Source organism: Mobula birostris, chromosome 26 (assembly GCF_030028105.1).
Source record: "Mobula birostris isolate sMobBir1 chromosome 26, sMobBir1.hap1, whole genome shotgun sequence".
NCBI classification, from domain to species: Eukaryota; Metazoa; Chordata; class Chondrichthyes; order Myliobatiformes; family Myliobatidae; genus Mobula; species Mobula birostris.
Window position 1 is genome coordinate 37,761,823 of NC_092395.1, and position 18,242 is coordinate 37,780,064.

Genomic DNA, 18,242 nt, shown 5'->3' on the forward strand with positions numbered 1-18,242 from the left:
CTGCAATGCTTGTCAGGGTGAGCTCCAATTCCAAAAGGGTCAATCCACCCTGAAACATCATTTTGCCATTTACAGCTAGCAGGAGAAGCATGGTGCCCACACAGCAGCACTGCATCCTGTGGCCTTTCTACAATATCACTTGGCAATGAGATACGAGGCCAAGTTTACTTACCTCTGGGGGAGGAAGAACCCAAAATGGAGACATTTTCGATTCCAAGTTGCTGCTCCCTTGATGATAAGGCCCTTAAGTTAAAAAGAAATTGATTAGGCTGTTTCTTTAGCCTTTTAGACCAGGGGTTCCCAACCTGAAGTCCGTGTGCCCCTTGGTTAATGGTAGGGGTACAGGGTATAAAAAAACTCTGGGAACCCCTGCTTTATACATTTGTACTGTTAAGATGAAGATAGAGATCACTCTGTTAGCATGGACAACATCAGCACCATTCTAGCAATATTTTGAACTTGAAATAACAATAACTTCAGCCACTTGCAGTCCAGTTCACCCTTTGTAAGCTCTTAATTCTAACTCCCTCTCACTCACAGTGGTAGGCTTCCTATCTGCTCCTTCTATCTGGTTTCCCTCCATTTCCAAAAAAGAAAAAATAGGCAACAGTTGGCATTAACTTACTGACCAGGGCTATCCAGGTTGCTTCCTTTCTGGTTCCTCTGAAGATACTGATTCTTTCTGTTACACTTTATCCTGCTCTGTTTTTTTTTAACCTTGTTCTACCTCAATACACTGTGGAATGATTTGCTGTATATAAACAGTATACAAAATAAGTTTTTCCACTGTGTCTCAGTGCATGTGACAATAATAAACTGATTCCAATTCCGGCTTACAACTTGGTGGTTGCCAGGTGACTAACCACCAACTACAAAAGTGGATACTTCAAGATTGTTCCTCGTCATACTTCAGCACACAAATGTAAAAGAGAACAAAATGATTGTTACTCTGATCTGATGCAGCATGCAAACACACAATAAGCGTAGAGAACACAATTTGGAAAACAAACAAATAGATATAAACATTGCACGAGTAACTGTTATATACACAGCGTGGTTGCAAGTACATAAAGTGACACTCGGGGATGTGTATGCAGTGGGGGTGGGGTGGGTTATTGGGTGGAATTGTCGATCAGCCTGGCAGCTTGGGGGAAGTAACTGTTTTTTTGACTCTGGTGTGGATGGCTGCATAACCTCTTCCCTGATGGGAATGATCAAGTCATCAGTTCACAGAGGCTTCGAGCTACTCATGTCCACGAGAGCTATCGAACATCATCTACATTAATCCTACACCAATTCTACTCTCCATATGCTTCCATCGCCTCCCCCCCCTCCCACACTCACCTATACACCAAGTTACACTGACCAATTAACCTACCAACGCACACACCTTGCAGTGTGGGAGAAAACTGAAGCGCCCAGAAGAAACCTCCACGGCGCAGGGAAAACATGCAAACTCTACACAGACAGCACTGGAGGTCAGGATCGAAGCCGGCACATATCTTCCAGCAGGAGGCACTCATGGGGAGCAGGGATACTTTGGTCAGCTTCCCTCATACTCAAAGGACAGTAGGGACATCTGTGACTGTTCACTTACCCCAGCTGACAACTGAAGTATCTCAGCGCAGTTGGATGTAATAGCACAAGGGCATCTGAAAGTCTGAAAACCTAACAAGTCCAAGAATGAAACAGGAAATTCCTTCAACGGAAAGCCGTTAAGAGTTTTATATTTGGTCTCGTGAAGCCTCCTGTATTTTTTTTATTTATTCATTTATGGGATGTGGGGGTCGCCAGCTAAGCCGGCATTTGTTGCCCATCCCAATTTGCCCTTCAGAAGGTGTTGATGAGCTGCCTTCTTGAACCGCTGCAGTCCTGAGGTGTAGGCACACCCACAGTGCTGTTAGGGAGGGAATTCCATGATGTTGACCCAGCAACGACAAAGGAACGGCGATATGTTTCCAAGTCAGGATGGTGAGTGACATGGAGGAGGCTTTCCAAGTGGTGGTGGTCCCAGTATACTTGTACACACTGTAAATTCTCTCACTGATTGCCCAAAATTTCTAGCTACCAATACCAACGTATGCTACTGCCATGGCCAACATTTAATCCATCCGTAAACCAGCAACACTATTAATGTCCCTTTCCAAACCTCCTACAAAATTCAAAACAGACCAAACCAGACAAGAAATAACCACAAGTAGCAGAGTTGCCACAGACTGCAGTTTGTCAAACCCTTGCTTTACTGTACCACTGCGTTAATCAGTGTGCCAACATACTGTAATGCTCAGAGACCTCATGCACAATTAATTCCTTACCACAGATAAGTGCTAGACATGGCTGGAAACTGTTAGTGGTCCCTTGTAGTTTTAACTGGTAATCCATCTGAGAATCAATGTCTTGCAGGGAGGGCAGGGCACTCGTGTACGGATGACTGTGGTACCAACCAACCAGTGACAATCCTCTCAGGAACAGGTTCTGGCAAATCTAAGGAAGAAAACAGTGATTATTTCTGGGAAGATACATGGCTGATTGAAGAACAACACATTTCTAATGATGATATTGCTGTCAGGCTGTTTATGTATGTTCTCAGTTGTTCCATTTTAGCACTGAAGGCCTATTCCAGGTCCAGGGAAGTGCACAGCACATTGATATTTTCATACCACAAGATCAGAAGAAGCAGAATTAGGCTGTTCGACCCATCGGAATCCACTCCGCCACTTCTTTAGGGCTGATTTATTATCTCCCCTCAAGCCCATTCTTCATACAGATGCACATTTCACGTGAAGCAAGATGAAATACATTTCTACTTGAAGGGATGCCTAGATAAAATAATAGCAAAGTGGTCTCCAGCACACCTACCAGTACAAAATGTGCACATTTGTAGATATTCTCTTCCACTGTCGTAACACCCTGAACTTATATAGCACCTCAGTTTATAAAACATCCCAAGATATTTCAAAAGAGAATGAGGAGATGAACTTGAGTATTAGAAAAAAAAAGAGAATGCTGGAAGTCCTCACCGGGTCAGGCAGTGAAACAAAGGTAATGTTCTTCAACCTGAACCATTAACTCTGTCCCTCTTCTGTCTGCTGTATATTTCCAAGATTTTCTGTTTTTATTTTAGATTCCCAGATTCAAGATAAACTTTGGCAATTAAATAGATACCAGACCAAATTGATCAGAGAGGTGGATTTTAACAGATGTCAAAAATTGAGAAGGGGAAATGAGAGCGATAGTGGAGCCAAAAGCTTAAGGCATAGGAGGGGAAGGGAGAGCAAGGAAAAACGAGTGAGGATGATTATACCAGAGCCTCAGGCCTTGGAGGTGGGCAGAACACAGAGAAAGTAATAGGCCAGGCTACAGAGAGCTTGGAAACAAATTTGAGAGTTGTCAAATGAAGGCTGGTGGCAATGTAATGGGTGTATGTACTTGGTGAGTTAGGACAGAAAATGCGCTTGTAAACAAACTGACGTTTATGAAAATTGGAAGGCAGAAAGTCTTCCCAAAAGTGACTGGAATTGGCAACCTGGAGACAAAGACAAGGTTTCAGCTGGTGCAAATGTAGTAAAGGCTTACATTAGTCAGTGGAAGAAGGCAGCCTTAATGATAAATCAGTTACATTGTTGGGATCTCACATCATTGGCCAAACACGGCACCAAGTTTCTGGAGAGGATTTCTTAGGATGAAGGGGCTTGGCTCAAAACGTTCACTATTACTTCCTCTTCTTAGTTGCTGCTGAGACCTGCTGAGTTCCTCAAGCATTTTGTGTGTTACCAAGTTTCTAAGTGATCTAATTTGGTCTCAAACTATTGCTTAACTGCACAGTGAAAATGACAAGAAAGAAACCACAGCAGACACTGGAAAACTGAAATTAGGAAAGAAATTGTTGAGAAGACTTAGTTGGTCGGGCAGTATCTACGATGGAAGAAACAGAGTTAAGGCTTGAGGTCTGACTCACAACACTAACTCTATTTCTCTTTCCATTGATGCAATATGACCTACTGAGCATTCCAACACGGTGTTTCTATTTTGAGTTTGTGTTAGGATACCAGAGTCTGTAGCTGACAGTGAAGATAATGGGTTCAGTATTCCCAGAATAAAGAGAAGGGACTTCCTTCTCTGCAGCACTTTGGAGACTTAGGAGAGCTGTAGGCTGGCACTGGTGAAGTAGAATAGAATCTGTGTTTTCAGATTAAACTATTGAGGGCAGTGAAGATGAGCAGTGTGATTGGGACAAGCACAGATTGATGGGGAATCATAAATTACAGTGTGGGACTGGTTGAGAACTTACTGCACATAACCTTTCAGCTATAATTAGAGAGGTAAGAATAGACCCCATCCATGAGTCATTGGGGTGGATGTTGTGACCAGTTCCATCAAATATCTGAATTGCCAGGCACAACAGGCAACAGATCAAGTATTAGTGCAGATAGATACTTGGCATGATAAGCCTTGTGTTGTAGAACTCTATGACAATGAATACAGATAGGTTGATAAAGGAGAGGAGGAACTGCTTACTACAGTCATGAAGGACGTCATTAATAACTTTAGGAGCTGTTTCAGTACTGTGGCAAGAATGGAGATATGAACATGCAGGGCAGGAGGATCTGAGAGCTGACAGGACATTCAAGGACCCGAGTAGAAAAGGAGATTGAAGATGGGCAAACATTTACAGAAACAGAAGGGTCAACGGATGCTTTGACAAAAAAAAATGTTTAGATAGCAGCAAAGACACAGACCTGAAAAAAGGGAGGGAAGTACATGAGGAAAGTGAACCAGTCGAAAATGGGCGCTGCAAATACTGTCAAGGGAGGAAGAGTTTGATCTTATGAACAATTTAAGAGGTTAATCATCCTTAATTACTTGAAAGTGCAATCTCAGCATAAACTCAAACAAAGGAACTAATATGAATCATACGTCTGGAGGACATCTTATACATGCCTTATTACTTCAATAAACACAGATTCTAACTTACACCATGTCCTACTTACCACCAACTCTGAGTTTGGTGTCCAACACTTGTTAACAAAAGAAGCAGCGCCAGTTTCTAATTCCTCCCATGCTCTCAAAGACCTTCACTCCTTTGCTGATCACCACTTTGGTAAAGTCCCATTCCTACAACTCTCTTCCTATCTTGGCTCTTGATAATCCTGGAAATTAATTGTTCTATAACCAGTGGCAAAGATTTCAGCTGCCAAGACACTAGTGTGTGGATTTCCAGGTCAGAACTTCTCCACCTCGTCTCTAAAGCTTTTAAAATCTACTTCTTTCGGGAAACTTTTTGTTACTTGAGCTAACATGTCACAGTGGCACGAGTCCAACACTGTTCTTGAGAATACTGCTGTCAAATTTTATGATGTTAACAGTGACATACAAAGGCACTATAGAAATACAAATTGTTGTTAACAGAAATAAAGACATCAAGTTCATCTGGCTGACTGTGGATGATATTTTTAAATCTTGCCGAACTTTGAATTATATGATCTGAACTAAGGTTAAAAGGCAGGAGTGCCACACAACAGCTGGCATATCAGATTGCACCAGGCCTCTCAATAGAAAATTGGCCTGCCATCTATGATTGGATGAAAACGAAGACATATTTATTGATTAGGCTCCAGGATAATGACAAACAAGAGAAAATCTGCAGATGCTGGAAATCCGAGCAACACACAATGTTGGAGGAACTCAGCAGGCCAGCCAGCATCTATGGAAAAAAAGTACAATTGACGTTTTGGGCTGAAACCCTTCGGCAGGACTCCAGGATAATGAGCCTCCAGGATAGGCTTGAAAGGGAGAGGACTGGGCTGTTTGCCAAGACATTAGACATGGAACTTGGAGAATGCCTGGATCATCACTCGCCCTTACAGCTGCCTCTGTTAAAGAGAAACAATCTTCAGGAGCATAAGCGAGGGTGTACGTGGAGGCAGAGGAATCTGGGAAAACAATACTTTACCTCTTCTTCAACTGCAGAGGCAGAATCCTTGTCAGAAAGCCGTATTCGACATGGAAAAGCTCGGAGAACTGTCAATACTGTCAAAAAAAAAATACAAAACAGTCAGCAGGGAACAGTGTTGTAAACGAAGGAAATGCAAGATATTATAGATAACAATGTCCATTGTTATTTACTTGGGATTTACTGTGGTAGAACCGGGCATTTTACCAAGGCTTCACTCTAACAGAACAATGTAGGTAAGGGAAAGAACGGACAAAAAGACCGAGGGAGGTATAGGAAGTTGGCAGTAGCAACTATACTTGGCGGCCACTTTATTATGTACATCTGTACAGTTGCTTGTTAATGCAAATATCTAATCAGCCAATCAATTGGCAGCAACTCAATGCATAAAAGTATGCAGACATGGTCAAGAAGCTCAGCTGTTGTTCAGACCAAACATTGAATGGGGAAGAAATGTGATCGAAGTGACTGACTGTGGAAGATAGTTGGTGCCATATAGGGAGGTTTGAGTATCTCAGAAACTGCTGATCTCCTGAGATTTTCACACATAACTGTCTCCACAGTTTACAGAGAATGTTGTGAAAAATGAAAAAAACATCCAGTGAGTGGCAGTTCGGTGTTATTGAGCAAGATCACAAGAGAATGGCCAGAACAGTTCAAGCTGACAGGAAGACGACATTAAACTCAAATAACCATGCATCACAACGGTGGTGTGCAGAGTAGTATTTCTTGAAGTGGATGGTCTACAGCAGCAGAAGACTGTGAACATACACTCAAAGAGCACTTCATTAGCTACAGGAGATACTGTTCCACGATAATCGCACTTGCTCAGTGTTACTGGATAAGTTACATAGATGGCATGGTCGTATCAAGAAGTAACTCAATATCATAATCTGTAGATAGTACCAAACTGGCTGGGGGATACAGCTGAAGAGGGAAAACAGGGCAAAGCACATTGAAGACATCAGAAGACTTGAGTTGCAAATTGTTAACATGGGAAATTTAATCTCATTCAGAAAGTAAGCGAAAAGATCTTGGGATACTGATGAACAATTGATTAAAAGCAGCTTAGGCATTTAAAAATGCAATTGAAAAAAAAAAGGATATTTTACCCTACAGAGTTCAAAATGAATGGAGCTGTTAAAAGTTGTATAAGGTTGTTTTCAGTCTACAACAAGCATGCAATACACATTGTTGGAGTTACTTCTACAAGGAGGACATGGAAGCATTGGACAAAGAGCAAAGATAGATTTGCAAGAATAGAGATGATAGCAATCGGGAAAAGGTGAGCTGGTCAGGGAAATTTTCTTAAGAAAACAGCAAGATCAGGAGGTAGCCCAATAAAGTAGGTGGCACAGAATGATTAATGAGGGACCTAGTCATTGTCATGGCTAGTTTTGTTCCGAATATCAGCCTCCGTTTAGAAAAATCTCAGACCTCTGTTAAAATCTCTTCCTTTCACCTTCAGCGCATGACCACTTGTTTTTGATACTCCTACCATAGAAAAATTTTCACCCCTCAGAATTTTATATACTTCTATCAAACCTCCTTAGAAATTGCATTTCTGCCATATTTGATGCGCTAAATGAGTGCTACATGTAGCTCTAATGCCCAATCAAATTTTTTTAAAAATTGGAACATCTCTGCTTAAGAAATTATGGTTTACTCCTGTGTGTTTCAGAGCCCCTGCTGCTTGCTAGACTTACAATAGCAGCATTATTTTGAGCACTGACCGGCAGGAAATGTTGCGGGTCAATGCTGCAATGGTGATGAAGCCCAGTGAATGGAGGGGTAGGTTTCAGAAACAGCAAAGGGCAACACAAAATGGGCTGCGCGAGGAAACCCAAGTACGGTGCAACCAGTCACATCCCACAAGCAAGATGGTCCCAAGCCCCAACGATCTGCAGCAGTATCAGAATCTCAGGCAGAGGGTATCCTCAGCTGCTGTTGTCAGTACACGGACACCTTGCTCTGTACAGAGAGCTACCAATACGGAATATGCATCTGAGTAGCATCGAAAATGCTGATATCCAGGTCTAATCCCTTAAATCATGAAAAATGCACTGCATTCAGTGTGATGTGTTTCTTGTTGCACTGTGAGTTGATTACAACGTCATGATCTACTAATGGACACCCCTCACACTGAAGACATCACACAGCAAAATTCTAACAACAAATAATTGGAACGTTTCAAAATATGCCAAAGTTGTGTTGTCGTGCATTATTTACCAATTTAGAAGTACAAATGATTTTTTTTTTGTCTGTCTAATACTATTTCTAGGCTACCAATCTAATGTTCAGAGAGAACGTGCAGAGCAAGTGCATTGATTCGTGGAAGTGGTGACAGGGGTGGATTAGGTTGTGAAGAAAGCATGCAATATGCTTGCTTTTACAGGCCGTGGCATCGAGTATGAAAGCTGGGCCACCACGCTGAAAACATACAAAATATTGGCTAGAATTGTGTACATTTCTGGTCACCACACCACAGGAAGGATGTGGTAGTATTAGGAAGAGTGCAGAAGAGACTCACCAAGGCGTTGTCTGGAATGGAGTGCTTTACTTACTTACAAGGACAGATTGGATAGCCCGTGTTTATTCTCACTGGAACTTAGAAGGCTGAAGGCTGACCTTATAGAAGATAGGGTAGATAGTCAAAGACTTTTTGTTAGGGTGGAGGAGGCAACAACTAGAGGCCATAGGTTTAAGGTGAGAGGGGAACATTTTAAAGAGGATCTGAGAGACATGCTTTATACACAGAAGGTGGCGGTCATATGAAATGAACTGTCAGAGGAAGTGGCAGAGGCATATATAACTACAATGTTTAAAAGACATTTGGACAGGTACTTGGATAAGAAAGGAGCAAAGCGATATAGGTCTAATGCAGGCAAATAGGATTAATGTATAAAGGCACCCCTGTCATTGTGAATGAGTTGGATCAAAGGGCCAGTTTCTGTACTGTAGAAGACAGAACCAGAAACCATGAGTACAGGATATTACTAACCAATTTAGCAAGGGAAACAGGAAGTGGTTTTATTATTCAAAGAGGGATTATAAACAGAATTTGGCACCACAACAAGCAGCTGAGGCATATTTTCAGAAGGAAGAAAAAAAATAGCTGCTGTAAGAATGATGGAATGAGAAGAGTATAAACATCAGTATAAGATAGTACAATTCATGTAAACAGTCAAAAGGCAAGTAAATTAATAAACTTTTAGCAAATTATTTCATTTATACAGCAAATATTTTTCTTTTTTCAGCGCTATACTTGTCCCTGTATTTGAGCAGGTATGACATACTGTATTTATATCTGTATAATGCCCTTTCTATAAAATTTGGTATTAAATAAAGGTATGAATTGAGAGTTACTTACATTGTGTGCTTGTGTCCCACCTTCCTCCAAGGTAGCCAACCACCTCACTGGTCGTTAGGTGGCAATGAAAATCCTAAAAAAGATGAAGGACTTTATATAAGCGAGGATAACAAATATTAGCCTTATTGGCTGCTCAATGCAACTTCACAGTAAATCCTCTTACAGTGTATCAAATTCTAAGACTATTTTGAAAAGAAAATCAATCAAAAATTCTGCTTTTCTTTCTTACTGACTGAATGTTCCTTGCTTACTCCTTCTATGTTGCAACCTCAGAACAAAACACAACCATGTTCCACGCCCTTACATACAGTGGAACACATCCAATCATTTACCAAAAGGAAAATATATGTGCTGGGCAGGAATGATATAGTTTCAGAAATAGGTTACTGAAGCTAATGAGGAAGAAGCTGCAAATAAGACTTTGATTTTGAAGTTGCTCAGTGCAAGTGAGCGGAAGGATAGAAATACATTTGGGAAGTCTGAGGATTCTGAAGGGAACTGCTATTCAACATGATCTTTCTATGATATGAATCCTCATCATCTTTAACTAATTGCGCACATAAAGACAGGATAACAGGAGGCCACTCAGCCCTCCCAAAGCTATCCTACCGTTCAATTTGATCACATCCACCCCATACTTCAGCAATTCCTCTGTGCCAGTTCCCCACAATTTCCTAATCTTTCAACTATTTCATCTTTAAACACCTCCAATGATCGAGCTTCCACAAACCTCCAGGGTGGAGAACTCCAAGGATTCTGCACTCTCCATAAATAGGAATTCCTGCACATCTCAGATTTAAATAATCACCCCCTTATCTGGTAACTACAAATTCTCATTCAAAATACTTACTGATGGAAATTTCTCAACATTTATCCTATCATACCTCCTTACGATCTTAGGCCTAACAATAAAATCTTCACTCATTCCTGCACCAGCTCTAATCATATCTCATTCATTCAGTGAATTACAAGAAGTCTTCAAACTTTTCATCCCACATGTACAAGTATAGGTGACGGTAAATTGCCCCCATATAGGTGAGTGGGAGAATCAATGAGGAGCTGATGGGAAAATGGAGAGAGTAAAAACACTTCATGTAAATAGGTGCAGAATCTGAATCACTGAAGAGCCTCTTCCCATGCCTGGATTTACAAAGCAACAGTTCTACTAGCTGTACAACTTTTTGTTAATTTTTTCATGTCTATACCTCAGGAGAAACCATTTCAGTCTGTTTTAGGTTTCTTGCTAATCTACTTGTTTTGTTTGAAAGAATTGAATTCTTCTGTATGACTAGAATTGAATTCTTACTCACAACTTGTGTCAGTTCAGAACAGTAGGATCACAAGTAGGCTCAAGGGCAACACTCATGCGTGCAAATAGCACTTGAAAATACTTATTAGATACTAGATTAGGAATACATTTCAATAGCAAAATAGGACATGAATGGACCGTATAGTTATGTCTGTCCATTTTCCAAAAATTTCACTTCCAACAATACCTACATGCCAAAGTACATAACTACAGCAGATTATTATGAGCTTAATATCAAACCTCCTTACCAGTGAGGGTCCTGCCCAATATTCGTTATTCTCAAAGAGGGGCTGGATTTACAAAGCAACAGCTCTACTAGCTGCACAATCTTTTGTTAGTTTTTTCATGTCTACACCTCAAGAGTAGCCGGCTGGTAGTGTAGTGGCATCAGCGCCGGACTTTGGAGTGAAGGCTCCCGAGTTCGAATCCAGCCGGCTCCCTTGCACACCTTCCATCCGTGCTGGGTTGAGCATCGAGCTAGCAACTCGGCCTCATAAAAATAAGAAAGCTCGCTAAAAAAAAAAGCCGTCATGACAGCATCCTGATGACTCCACTTGGAGTTAAGGGCTTTCTTCTTCTTCTTCACACCTCAAGAGAAACCATTTCAGTCTGTTTTAGTTTTCCTGCTAATCTACTTGTTTTGTTTTCACTTTCCAATTCCTTGTCAATACTTAGGTCCTCCTGAGCCAAATAGTGAAATCTTTCCGATATCCAGCCCGACTACTTTTTCTTTTGATAACCTCATAAGCCTTTTAATTTCATTTAATACTAACTTTAAATTCTCCGGATGGCTATGGGTAGGCTTTTCATGTTGGTTTTTAAAAAATTGCAAACTGTGTATTAGTTCTTGAAAGGTTAACCACTGTATGCATAATGTCATACCAATTTCTCAATCTACCACAGCCAATCGAAGCCTCATGAATATATAGTTATGATGAGATTTGACACCCTAGATTCTAAATGAATTGGGAAGTATTTTCCAAGACTTGGGGATTAAACGCTACCAGTCCTCTCCACCAGTGATGGTGGGTAATGGAAGGTGAAGAAGAGGTTGGGAAATGAAAAAAAAATTAAAGATTTATTCTGCACATATACATCCAAGTCACTTAAACACTTACCACCAGCAGCAGCACGTTGCTTGAAATCGCAACGTTAAAAGGCTGGAACTTGTTCATAGATGTGAACGATGTAAGTTCAACCAGTGTATGAGGGTCCCTGAAGTAAAGGAAAGAAAGGAAAGGGACCGTCTGGGTTACAGATGTCCCGATTCACAGAAATCTGACTTTATGCAAATTCTCCCATAGCACTTTTCAATAATAATGATCTTTCAGGTTATTCATAAATGACTGGGATACAGTATATAACTTCATTACCTAATTATGGGTAATGTTAGGATGAATATTCAATAGAAGAATTATAAACAGGTGTACGTGGAGCAGTACGACATGGACAGCTATACACACTCAGCGGCAGCTTTATTACGTACCTCCTGCAACTAATAAAGTGGCCACTGAGTACACGCTTGTGGTCTTCTGCTCCTGTAGCTCATCCACCGTCAAGGTCCAACATGTTGTGCATTCAGAGAGATTCTTCTGCACACCACTGTTGTAGCGCGTGGTTATTTGAATTTAATGTCAGCTTCTCGTCAGCTGGAACCACTCCGGCTATTCTCCTGACCTCTCTCATTAACAAGGTGTTGTCTCCCACAGAACTGCCTTTGACTGGGTGTTTTTTTATTTTTCACACTTTTCCCTCCGTAAACTCTAGAGACTGCTCTGTGTGAAAATCCCAGGAGATCAGCAGCTTCTGAACTACTCAAACCACCCCATCTGGAACCAACAATCATTCTATGGTCAAGGTCACTTAGATCACATTTCTTCCCCATTTTGATGCTTGGTCTGAACAACAACTGAACCTCTTGACCATGTCTGCATGCTCTTATGCACTGAGTTACTGCCATGATAGGCTGATAGATATTATCATTAATGGACAGGTGTACCTGATAAAGGGGTTTACTGAACGTATATATAAAAAAAACACATGTTGGAGAAACCAACTGTTCTCAGGAACGGAATTTGGGGACTGCCTGAATTTACTCCTCTTATTTTTCTTACAACATGGTAGGAGACGATTTGGCCCACTGAGTTGCTGCCAGCCATGAAGAATTCTCGTCTGTCCCATTCTCCCACTTATTTCTCTGTAGTCAGGGAAGCACAGAAGCGTAGCTGGGGTGGCACAATAGTGTAAGGTTAGTGCAATTGCTTTATAGTACCAGTGATCACTGATTGGGGTCAGATTCCCACCGCTCTCTGTAAGGAGTTTGTACATTCTTGCTGGGACTGTGTGGGTTTGCTCTGGTTTCCTCGCGCATACCAAGATGTACAGTTAGGGCAAGGGTTAGTAAGACATGGGTATGTTACATTGGCGCCAGAAGCATGGTGATACTTGTGGGCTACCCAGCACAACTCTTCCTGATCTGATTCGCTGCAAATGATGCATTTCACTGTGTGTTTCGATGTATATGTGACAAATAAAGCTAACCTTCGTTAAAAAAAAATCTAGAAGTGTCAAAAACTAGAGGACACAGGTTTGGGATAAAGAGAAAGGTTCTGAAGGGATCCAAGGAAGAATTTTTCACCCACGCTAGAATCTGGGATGCACTGCCTGAGGAGGTGATGCAGGCTGTTACTTTCATAACATTAAGTACTGTAACTGCATGAACAATTGAATTGCCAAGTCATCAGAGGTTGAAATGCAAGTGCTGGTAAATGGGAATTGATGCAGGAAGGTGATCTATGGTAGCCAAGGATACTGAGGGGGTGGGGGAGGGGCTAAGTGCCTGTTTTTGCACTGTACGATTCTACTTCCTCGTAAACATCACCAAAGTTTCACTCAAAATAGCACTCAAGAGAAAATCTGCAGATGCTGGAAATCCAAGCAACACACACAAAATGCTGGAGGAATGCAGCAGGCCAGGCAGCATCTACGGGAAAAAGTACGGTCGACGTTTTGAGCTGAAACCCTTCAGCAGGACTGGAGAAAAAAAACTGAGCAGATTTTAAAGGCTGGGGGGCTGCGGAAGGGAAACACAAGGTGATAGGTGAAACCTGAAGGGGGAGGGATGATGTAAAGAGCTGGGAAGTTGATTGGTGAAAGCGACAGAAGGCCATGGAAGAAAGAAAAAAGGGAGGGGGTGTGAAGGAGCACCAGAGGAGGCAATGGACAGACAAGGAGATAAGGAGAGGGAGGGAAAAGGGGGTGGGAAACAGTGAAGGGGGTGGTGATGAGAGGCATTATCAGAAGTCTGAGAAATCGATGTTCTTGCCATCTGGTTGGAGGCCACCTAAATGGAATATGAGGTGTTGTACCTCCAACCTAAGTGTGGCCTCATCACGACAGTGGAGGAGGCGATGGATGGACATATCGGAATCGGAATGGGAAGTGGAATCAAAATGGGTGGCCACTAGGAGGTCCCACCTTTTCTGGCGGATGGAGCATAGATGCTTGGCGAAGCATTCATCCAATCTACATTGGGTGTCACCGACATACAGGAGGCTGCACCGAGGGCACCAAACACAGTACATGACCCCAACAGACTCACAGGTGAAGTATCACTTCACCTGGAAGGACTGTTTAGGGCCCTGAATGGTAGTGAAGGAGGTGTCGGGGCAGGTGTAGCACTTGTTCCGCTTGCTAGAATAAGTGCCAGGAGGGAGATCAGTGGGGAAGGATGAATGGGCAAGGGAGTCGCGTAGGGAGTGATCCCTGTGGAAAGCATAAAATGGAGGGTGGGGGGAAAGATATGCTTGCCGGTGGGATCGCATTGGAGGTGGCAGAAGTTTCAGAGAATTATGTGCTGGACACGGAGGTTGGTGGGGTGGTAGGTGAGGACAAGAGGAATCCTATCCCTGGTAGGTTGGTGGGAGGATGGGGTAAGAGCAGACATGTATTAAATGGAAGAGATGTGGTTGAGGGTAGCGTTGATGGTGGAGGAAGGATAGCCCCTTTCTTTAAAAGAGGAGGACATCTCCTTCACTCTAGAACAAAAAACCTCATCCTGAAAGCAGATGCGGCGGAGATGGAGGAATTGAGAGAAGGGGATGGCATTTTCACAAGTAGAGGGTGGGATGAGGTGTAGTCCAGGTAGCTGTGAGAGTCCGTGGGTTTGTAATAGACATCGGTGGATAAGCTGTCTCCAGAGATAGAGACAGAGAGATCGAGAAAGGGAAGGTAGATGTCGGAAATGGATCAGGTGAATTTGTAATAGACATCGGTGGATAGCAAAATAACAGTACCTGGATTTCAGGAGGTTGTAAAAAGCTAAGAAACTTAAGTTCACTGTACGGGTTCGATAAATGGAAATCTATTGTGCTATAGAACCCATCTGAGCAAGGTTGGTTAAGCTTCTGTAAAGTCTTCTTTATGGCTTCATGATGCACGAAGCAATTTTACAATGAATTTCATTTAAAACGTGGGAAACAGAACTTGAGCATAGAATGTCACCGCTAACAACGAGGTAAATAACAAGGTAATTGGTATTAGTGGTGTTAGCGGAGGGGTAAACATAGGCCAAAGGAACTCCCTGCTTTTCTCTGTAATGTGCCATGGCTTCTTTCACTTCTACCCAAATGGGTGGGTAGAAACTCATCCTATCTGTAAGACAGTCAAGGACAAGCTGCCTGTACACGATCCTTCAGTGTAGGAACACAGAACATCACGATGAACACAACAAATAAATGATTTAACTTCTAGGCACTCTCAAAAGGCCATTTATGCAGACTATGAATCTCACAGATTCTCAGGCAGCACTGCCTTCATTCATCACAGTGATCAGGACTCTACAACTGGGTTATGAATAAAAGAATCAGCCAGGTTTCCTGTTCCTGAGTACTGGAAGAGACACCTGCAGAGATCAAGGGACAACAAAAAAAAATGCAAGCCTGCCCACAGTGCTTTCAACAGCTGAATCATGCTCAGAGGATTCATGTCCTACTTTGCTTGCCTTCTGTCTATCTGATCCACTTTCACATCACCTACTGCAGTAGAACATCCAGCCGCCTCACCCCTACCATCTGTAACCTCCTTTCTGAAACCCTATTTCTGGTAGCCCAGCATTCTCACATTCAAGAAACTTTAAGCCCATCTCTTTCAACCCTCCCAAAAGGCCTCGCTGTGCTTCTCAACGCTGACAGAATTATACTCTTGGACCTTCACAAAGGAATAACAAGTATTTGAATACAGAGACATTGCCAAACTGCACTCCAGAGAGAACCCTTCAGGAGCCGAAAAACCACCTTGACATTTGATTCTCCGTCAGCTGAAATCAGACTAAAAGATCCAAACATAGGTTAAATATAGCACTTACCTCCCAGAATCTCTGCTCCCAATCTCAGAATATCGAACAGGGCCAAGATCTTTGGCAGCTTTCTTTACGAAGTGTCCATTATCTTAAGGATGAAAAAGCTAACATTGTTCAGGCATAAAGTGCAGTTATTTGTCTCAACAACACACCATTTTACATTCTGTGTCTCCCTATCTTCATGCTACCCACTGTGATAAATGGAAGCAGCAATGCATCTGAAGTCATTATGGACCATTCCAGCTGAGCACTGGCCTCAGCGACTCTGCACACTGTTTCTGTTGCAAAATATTAGCTCATGGGTCACATTAAAGGCAAAGGATCAGTCTCTGATGCACAGCTGACACCTAAAGTCCAAAGCAGGTGCTGTAACGTGATCAATCCACTGGGCTTCCATTAAACGCACTGCATCAGAAGACATCTGACAGGATCAAAATATTCCTTAGCCCAAGGCAGACAATTCCAAGAAACCCCTCAACAGCATTGATCACACATGTTTAGTCGGAATATTTTCAGCAGTTTACCTTAGAGGGCAAAGCCAAAAATAAAGGTTACACAAGTTGGTTGGCCTCCTAATTTTTTTTTAAATCAGTTACATTTTAAGCATTGGTGATAGAATCCATAATTTTTGCACTATTTTTAGTGCCTGCCTTAAATCTAAACATTCAGGGGGATGGGCATTGCTCATCTTCTGGGCTTACTCCCATGGAACCAACAACCTAGGACACAAGCCTGCAGCACCTTTGGGTGCTGGTAACAAAGGAAGCCTCAGCGATACCATGGTCAATCTCATCTCTCCTACTGTGGGTCAGCAGTCAAAGTCAGTGAAATATGGACTGCCAAAGTGAAAAATTGTCTAACTTTGCAAACTATATCAAACTGAAAATGATTCAGACAGTCCAAATCAAGTATGTACGGGGAGATGGGTTACTGCCTGGAAAATCGGAATAATGTGGATCAGCAAATGAGGCGAGGAAAGGAAAGCGGGAATTTCACATAAACTCTTCCAGGTGACAGGAATCAAAATGACCACTAAACATAAACAAGCTGAATCTGAGGAGTGCGCCAAATTCAATAACACAATGAAAACCAACCGAACCCTGCTGTATACTGTTGTGGGGTTAACAGCATAATTCATTGGAAGGGAAACTATGCCAATACAAAGCGCTGATGTAGACAAAGTAACTAAAATATAAACTAATCACTCTACTACTTGACATTCACTTGAAGCAAACAGTATTAGCCACTTCCTGCTTCCTCTCCGATAACACAGGACGAGTGGTGGGGGGGATAGAAATGCAACCCCCTTTTGTTTTGAGACCCACATAGGAAATGGTAGGGTAACCACTGCCTTCCCATTCTGGTCAAGCAGCGAAATGTACAAACATGTTACACAGCTGTATCCGCAGTGAGTCAGAGCGTACAGCGTTAGTCAGCACTACTATAAATGCTGCTTCAGGAAAGCATCTTCACTGAGACAAGAGGCAAAGTAAGGAACAAATGGAGCTACCTGTCAGACTGGAATCTTGAGGGCTTTTAGCTTGCACCTTCTTGTTCTGTTCTTCCACCTTCTTAACCTGATTATTTAACTTCGAGTTCTTTCTGCCACGATTCTCAAAGTCTTCCTCATCAGGAACTTCCTCATCTTCCCCTTCACTGGCCAAATTCTTAGGTTAAGGAAGAAAAATTAAACTGTTATTGACCAGCGGCGATTTCGTTGCATTCAAAGAAGGTGACGGGGCCTTGCTTCTCTACATCACTCCCTATCTGGGAAGTGGTGTTTCCACTTGATAGGAAGTCTTGTACATGGGATCTTGTGCCCTATCTTTCTATGCAAGCCAAGTGACTGTTGCGCGTGCACAGACTCATCTGCGTGACAGCGACCAAGTCACAATCTAAGAGGACTGTAACTCATCAACATTGAGAACATGTCTCTGCCATCAGCATTTGGAGACTGACCATGGTACCACCTAGCTATACAAATGCTGGTAAAGCAAATGAGGTTAAGAGCATAAAATATGCAGAAAAAATTTCATGTAACAGGATGCAAGCTGATCACTAAACACCGAAGCCTCAATATCAAATGCAAGCTTGATAAACCTGTTTACATGCAATCATCAAACTGCATTTCTTCACTGATAAGCACATAGTGCAAACAAAAGGCTGGAGACAACCAGATACAAGGCTTACTTTATGCGTGCAATTTCAAAAACTTGTTGACAATATTTTGCCAAACTCAGAACATTGACTA

At 42.2% G+C, this 18,242-nt stretch overlaps 1 protein-coding gene across 3 annotated transcripts in view; it reads right to left on the minus strand.

The window, feature by feature from the left end:
- mpnd (MPN domain containing) overlaps positions 1-18,242 on the minus strand; it is an 82,886-nt gene that overhangs the window by 52,700 nt on the left and 11,944 nt on the right. For all 3 annotated transcript variants that reach the window (XR_011883272.1, XR_011883271.1, XM_072244429.1), the window contains exons 4-10: positions 17,502-17,658; positions 15,998-16,079; positions 11,751-11,847; positions 9,324-9,396; positions 5,954-6,030; positions 2,316-2,484; positions 173-243 (exon numbers count right to left, since the gene is read on the minus strand). Coding sequence is in view for 1 of the 3 variants with exons in the window: in XM_072244429.1 (XP_072100530.1) it covers positions 173-243; positions 2,316-2,484; positions 5,954-6,030; positions 9,324-9,396; positions 11,751-11,847; positions 15,998-16,079; positions 17,502-17,658 (726 nt within the window). In the remaining 2 variants the exon portion in view is untranslated. The remainder of the gene's footprint in view (positions 1-172; positions 244-2,315; positions 2,485-5,953; positions 6,031-9,323; positions 9,397-11,750; positions 11,848-15,997; positions 16,080-17,501; positions 17,659-18,242) is intronic.